At 34.6% G+C, this 7,270-nt stretch overlaps 1 protein-coding gene across 1 annotated transcript in view; it reads left to right on the top strand.

The window, feature by feature from the left end:
• LOC107663881 (peripheral-type benzodiazepine receptor-associated protein 1-like) overlaps nt 1-6,929 on the top strand; it is a 118,309-nt gene extending 111,380 nt beyond the window's left edge. Inside the window, exons 30-34 of the mRNA XM_016454306.1 lie at nt 299-352; nt 1,635-1,738; nt 1,821-1,892; nt 4,273-4,394; nt 5,760-6,929. Of these exons, the coding sequence (XP_016309792.1) occupies nt 299-352; nt 1,635-1,738; nt 1,821-1,892; nt 4,273-4,394; nt 5,760-5,976 (569 nt within the window). The 3' untranslated portion in view covers nt 5,977-6,929. The remainder of the gene's footprint in view (nt 1-298; nt 353-1,634; nt 1,739-1,820; nt 1,893-4,272; nt 4,395-5,759) is intronic.
• Nucleotides 6,930-7,270: the final 341 nt, after the last annotated feature.

Below are 7,270 nucleotides of genomic sequence, written 5' to 3'. Positions count from 1 at the left end.
AATAATGAATAATAATATATTAAAATAATAACCATAATTATATATCATATAAAATAACTTGTGATAATTGACTTTATGCCACAAATGCTGTTTTTTCTTTTTAGAAAATGTGTGTGTGTGTGTGTGTGTGTGTGTGTGTGGCTCATAACCACTTCACTCATATCCTGAAAGCGCTGTGGCTCATTTTGTTTAGTTTGATTTGTTTTCTTCCCCATTACCCCGAGTGTCAATCAAGGTCAGGCAGCCAATCAGATTGTGTCTAACCCTTCCCTCCCCGCCCACTTCTGTCCTTTTCCAGTGGAGTCGGCTGCGGTGTGGGACGACACGTCTGCTATGGACTCCACCAGTCAAGGTTTGAGCTCCTCCTGTCTTGTCCTGCAGTTCTCTCTCATGTTTCCAGCCGCATGTTACTGACAGTTTAACTGCATGCTGATGTACTGATGCAGCGCTGCATGCTGTTACCATGGAGATCTGCATCCACACGCCCTCATCTCTGAACTAACCACTAATGATCTTTCAGTCTCTCATTGGACAGCTGAGCTCATGTCTTCTGTGATTTGCTTCACTTTGCATGTACTTTAAGTGTTTCTCTTGAAGAGTGCCTTTTTCTTCTGTTCAGTGTTTATCATGCATGAAGTTTTTTTTAACACAAATGCAGAATGAGTTGTACATAATTTCCATGCACTCTTGATAGAGAGAGACTGAGCCTGATAGATTGAGTTTCATTCTCTGACACTACTGCTGCTACTGTACACACATCAACCATTTAATTAACTGTTTAATGAACTTCCTCAGCTAAATTGTTTTCAAACTATTCCTCTGCCATGACACTCGTTGACCTGAAACTGATAACTGTTATGAATTGTGGTCTAACATTATACAATAATGCATAAATTAAGCTTACTTAGCTTGAAGTTTAGTGTTCATAAATGTGCATAGCGTCTGTATCTGACTTACAGTATAAACAGTAATAATGTGAAATATTATTTCAATTTAAAACAGCTGTTTTCTATTTGAATATATTTTGTGTAATTAATCACTGTGATGCAAAGCTGAATTTTCAGAAGCCATTAGAATCTTATGACACTGAAGACTGGAGTAATGATGCTGAAAATTCAGTTTTGATCACAGCAATAAATTACATTTTATAATATATTCAAACAGAAAATGTTTATTTTTAATTTGAATAATTTTCCACAATATTACATCATTTTTTACACAGTAATTTTCCAAGCGTTTGACTGATATGTGTTAAATATTAACATGGTTGTAAATAATGCATAAAATGCTAGAATACATCTGAAGTAGTTGTCGGTTCACTGTGTTAGATTAAGCCGTTTATACTGTCAACCATCACAGTAGATTTAGATATAATGGTCATTTCATGTTTTGAGGTCGTTGAGAGCGTTTCCTTCATATTCAAGCTCTGCGGTGTCTGCAGAGGCACCAAATCGTCACCTGATAAACCCATAATAGAGACTTCACAAATATATCAAATGTTCGATTTCATATGTATTTTCTGGAATTTCTGTCACTTACTGTGTCATTTTCACCCCCTGAGCACTGCTTCATTTCCGATTTTTGTTCACTGCATCTTTAAAGATGCTCGTTAAGACGTTGTGTTTGACTTGCAGACCTCAGTAGCTCCGCCGGCCCGATGGGAAGCTCCAGACCTCGCAGGATGGTGGCCATCTTTGACTACGACCCGAGAGAGAGTTCTCCCAATGCAGACATAGAGGTGACATTATTACTATGACAAAAAAGCTCCTTATACTAGTAAACAGTCTAAAGCATGAGAGTTTAATGTACTGTTTGTCCAGGCTGAACTGACCTTCAGCACGGGCGACATCATCTATGTGTTCGGTGACATGGAAGATGACGGCTTCTACTATGTGAGTTTCTTTCGTGCCTGTCTGTCTGTTAGTATATTCATAATAAATAGGAGTTTTGTGCAATGACACATTTGTGGCCGTGCTACCACTGAAGTTATTTTCAAGGTCAATAATAAAAGTTGTGAAGTAATTGCTTAATAATAACTGTATTTCGGTGCTGCAGAGATCTGAGCTGATCTGTCAGAGCCAGTGTTGGGGGTAATGCATTACAAGTAACGTAATCAGATTACATTTTCTGAAGTAACTAAAAAATAACACATTACAGGGTTCCTACACGGTTTGGAAAAGTATGGAATTTGATTTAAGTAATTTCCAGGTCTGGAAGAGTATGGAAAAATATTTGTATTTCCAGACTTTTGCCCCCATTTAGTTTTTTATAATAGAAAATTAAGAATTTAATGAAAATAAGTTTATCATACAAGAAGTGTTTTCATGGCAGCTGTTTAGTGATTCTTTAGTGATTGTCAAACATGACTGAATGAATTCAAGGTGCACTTTTTAATTATGCAAAATGTTTTGGGTTTCTTCTCATGATATTTTTAGCACCGTATGACATAGCCTTGAGGACCTTTGCAAAAATAAAAAATATACAGATGTTTATGTGTGCACGAGAAACCATTAAACTTAGCATATAGGACAATGCACACTGAGCCACCTATTGTGACATCAGAGGATGTGCTAAATTGGACATTAGGCTTTGATATTAAAGGTCCTACCATAAGGAAAGCCAAATTTTGAGCAAGTAGATCTCTATTAATTCATGTGCATCCATGCTCTCATTTTATTCATAGTAAGATGGCAGTGATGCACAAAGAAAATAGGTTAAATAAAACTAGAAATTGTAATGCGCAAGCATGCGAAAAATTCCCATGCGCATGTGAATAGTTTCTCAAGGGCACAAAAAAGTTTTTTGTGTGCATGCAAAAGTCACTTAGAGAAAATCAATGTAAAAAACCCTGAAAAAATTAAAATATTTACAGATGACTTTATATATACTAGTGCTGTCAAACGATTAATCGCGATTAATCGCATCCAAAATAAAAGTTATTGTTTACATAATATACTGTATGTGTGTGTGCTGTGTATATTTATTATGTATATATAAAGACACACACACACATACAGCATATATTTTGAAAATATGTACATTTATTTACGTGTATATATTCATATTCATAAAAATTCTATCATATATAAATATATTTAATATATAAACGTAACATATTTTTCTTAAATATATACACGCATGTGTTTGTATTTATATATACATAATAAATATACACAGTACACACACACATTATGTAAACAAAAACTTTTACTTTGGATGCGATTAATCGCGATTAATCGTTTGACAGCACTAATATATACCAAATATAAAACTGAAATAGTGCTGTATGGACCATTTATGTTAAATATGGTCTGAAAATCTACTTTTTCAAATAAGTAATGCAAGTTACTATGTTTTCCCATTTATTGGGAGTGAGGTGTAGGTGAGGTGTAGGTGCAGGGGCACTCCCTTCAGCCTGAGGCTTAATCATTTCACTTTTGGTGTAAAAGGGCCTTTACAGTTGCCAAAAATATTGACAAACTTTTTTTTTCCCCGTTATTAAAAAACAAATAAGCAAGTCCAGCCTAGGTGACAAAAAGTAGCACGAAAGTAACATGCATTACTTTCCATAAAAAATAAAAATGCAATAACGTAATTATTATGCATTACTTTTAAAAGTAACTTTAGTTACTATTACCATACTATTACCCAAGGATTATTATTACCATTTTTATTACTGTTTAGGTTTCATTTAATATTTTAGTTGTATCTTTTGTTCGAGTTACCAAGTCAACATTTCTAGTTTTCATTTTAAGTTTTTCATCTCTTTTCATCTATTATGTGCAAGGTAGAAAGTGAACTCCCTCTCAGCACTAGTTGCTTTAGTTTACTAAAAATTCTAGTTCTTTAACGTTTTTTCTTTATTCGTCTCCTTCATTATTCCTTTAATTTGACAAGAAACCCCCATGTGTCTGCGTCCTTTTTATAGTGATGTGCTCAAAATTTAAAATGATAGTTCACCTAAAAATGAAAAATGTATTACTTACCTATACAAATTTTGTCATTCCAAACCCATTATTATTATATTATATTTTTCATTACATTTTTCTTGTTTACTTTTGAAAAAGACTATTGTTATCTAAGATTAAGATTGTTATCTAAGCTATTGTTATTAAATGGAGGGCAAATGCACATATGTAGATCAGGGGAATACAAATATATCCCAGAACCTCTCAGTTTTTGTATCTCTGTATTTCTAAACCATGTGTACGGCCATGAACACTAAATGACTGCGCAAAGCAGCAGTGCATGATGGGTCTGTGTTGTTTTCAGGGGGATCTCAATGGACACAAAGGCCTCGTACCGTCCAACTTCCTGCAAGCTTTTCCAGAGACAGAAGAAGATGCGTCGCGGACAGAGCACACGGTGACGGATAGCCGCAGGGATTCACAGGTACGTGTGTGTGTGTGTGTGTTTATTGCATGCATTAATGTTGATCATTGCATGTATTTTCCATTCTGTTCTGTCCATCATAGATTAACAGCATTAGTTTCTCCAGCTGTCTTTTGTTCTGCATGTCGTCTTATGTGTCTTTGTTTTTATTTTTGCATGGTTTTCAGAAGCACAGGAGAGGTGTTCACTTTAAACAGTGACCGTAAGTGTTTCATAGACCTGACCCGACCTGCAGCAAACGCTCTCTAGCATCTCTAGATATAATGACTCTGAACATAACACTGAGAGTCTGAAGATGAATTATAGAATCAATACACATGCTTTAAAGGGTTAGCGTACCCAAAAAATTACATATCGTCATTTACTCACCCTCCTTTTCTCAAAACTTGTATGACTGGCTTTCTCCAGTGAGGTTTTAGTGTTCAGTTTAAGTTGTCAAACTCAGAATAACAAAGAAAAACTGTAACGAAGTACTGTAAAGTTTTAGAGATTCAATCATTTTGAATCCAGAATGTTTGCATTGATAAAACCCAGCAAATTATTCCCAAATCTCTAATTTTCACATAATAATTTTACATTTAAGGTGATAGCTCACCCCCAAAAAATGTGTTTTGTTTTTGTCAGGGTTAGGGACCAGTGTTATTTTTGTATTATTTATATACTATTATAGTTTTTATTCATATTTTGAATTACCTTTTATTTTAATATTTTTAGGTTTCATTTTATTTTCTAGTTTTAGTTCTAATAATTTTACATGCGTCTGTCATTTTTATTTTTTTATCATTATTATTACTAGTTTTATATTTTTTAGGTTTCATTTATTATTTCAGTTGGAGCTTTTGTTTGAATTTGTATTTATTTCCAGTTAGTCCTTTTAGTGCTTTAACAGGATTTTTATTTTTAGGTGAACTATCCCTTTAAACTCATTGTGAAAGCCATGCCTCATGAGTTTGTTTTGTAATTTAAGATGAAGCATTTTAAGATCATAAAGTCAGATGCTCAGACTTTTGACTGCTGCTGTATTTTTTCTTCTGCTACTTTCTATTCCCACAATGCCATTTCGTACATACAGTATTAAATCTCCTTATATAATTTTAGTCTTTTTCTTTTCTTTTTCTTTTTCTTTTCTTTTCTTTTATATAACTGTTATGCAATTGGTTGAAAGTTAACTCTCTCTCATAGCTCTCTTAAGGACTGGACTTTTTAAAATAAGAACTTACCAGAAACAGTTTTAGAATTTTTTATCATATGTACATTTAAACAGCTTGTGTTCTTTTAATTATTTTATTTTGTAAAAAATGACAGACATAGCATTAAAATCTCAATTACCTGCCTACCTTCATCTTTCCTCTGTTTTTCTCCCCGGTGAGCCAGACAGAATCGTCTAAGCATCTTGATCCCGTGAGCTCCTCTCAGCCAGGACCAAACCCCGAGCCGGACTCGGATCAGAAACCGACCCTGAGCTCGCCTCCCCCCGCGACCCCTCCGTTCCCCGACGCCTCCCTGCCTGAGAAGAAGAAGAAAGGTTTCTTCTCCAAGGGCAGGAAGCTTTTCAGAAAGCTGGGCTCCAGCAAGAAGGAATAGCTGTGAGCCTAAAGATCTGCAGATTGCACTTTTTCTCGTGTGTCATGTCAGTTTCAGTGTGTCCGTCCGATAGGAGAATCTTTCTCATTCTCAGATTTTTGCCATAATGATGCAGACTTATCAGCGCTTTCGTCTGTCGGACTGTTTCTTCTTTTCAAAAAAGCAAATAATCGCAATACTTGTGCAAATAGGAAAATGGGTTTGAACCTATTAAAGCTGTGACTAGAGCTCATGCCTGTTTAAAAGCTATAAAATACTCATTTGAAGAGTAAAAAGATAGCAAAATATTCTAAATAAACACTTAACTTCAATATAACAGCATCTAGACATGAATAACCGTCTGCTAGTGTCACAAACATCATCCACTGAAAGGCAGAGCACACTTAGAAGAGATATGTTGACATGATATTTATTCCAGGAATTCTGGAAAATAAAGCGAAGGAGTGTGACAAAATAATTTTTTGTCGCTACTGAAATATTTTGCACTACAAGTAGGGTCCAAGACTGCAGAACTGTGTCCCTTCACCTGTTTTGTGTTGCTGGTGTTATCCAGTTAAAGCTAGAATAATACAAACCGGTTAGTTAAACCAGTACAGACTGAGCTGAACTCAAATCTTTACATATTAATTCGTTCATTTTTACTGGAGAAAATCTGAAGGATCACCGACTGGCCGCAAGCTTTTTATTATCTATATCACAATATTTTCTGCACTTTCAGATTATTTTATTAGTAATGTTGTTGTATTCTACTGAAAACATGGTTTTATTATATTCTACACACTACTGTGTGGAAGGCCGTTTCTGCCACTGAATAAAAAAAAGGTAATTGTGACTTTTTATCTCACGATTATGACTTTTTTTCCTCTGAGTTGCAAGATATAAACTCACAATTTTTAGGTATCAAGTCAGAATTGCAGTATGTAAATTAGAAATTGCGAGAAATAAAGTCAGAATTGTGACATAACTCACAAATGTGACTTTTTTTTAGCAATTCTGACTTTTTCCTTGTAATTGCATGTTCATCTCGCAGTTCTGACTTTTTCTCTCCCAATTCTGACTTCTTTTCTCAGAATTGTGAGCTATAAACTTAGTTCTGAGAGGGAAAAAGACTTTTCTTAAAGTTTATATATCGCAATTCATTTGCGTAACTCACAATTGTGACTTTACGTCACACAATTCTGACGGCATTTCTCAGAATTGTGAGATATAAAGTCTGAATTACAAATTTATATCACGCATTTCTGAGAAAAAAGATCAGAATTGTGAGACAAGTCGTAATTATTATTATTTTTTT

The sequence above is a fragment of the Sinocyclocheilus anshuiensis genome, unplaced genomic scaffold (assembly GCF_001515605.1).
Source record: "Sinocyclocheilus anshuiensis isolate Anshui unplaced genomic scaffold, SAMN03320099.WGS_v1.1 scaffold245, whole genome shotgun sequence".
Lineage (NCBI taxonomy): Eukaryota > Metazoa > Chordata > Actinopteri > Cypriniformes > Cyprinidae > Sinocyclocheilus > Sinocyclocheilus anshuiensis.
The sequence above is the reverse complement of the archived record's forward strand: the minus strand, read 5'-3'. Positions and strand labels throughout refer to the sequence as shown.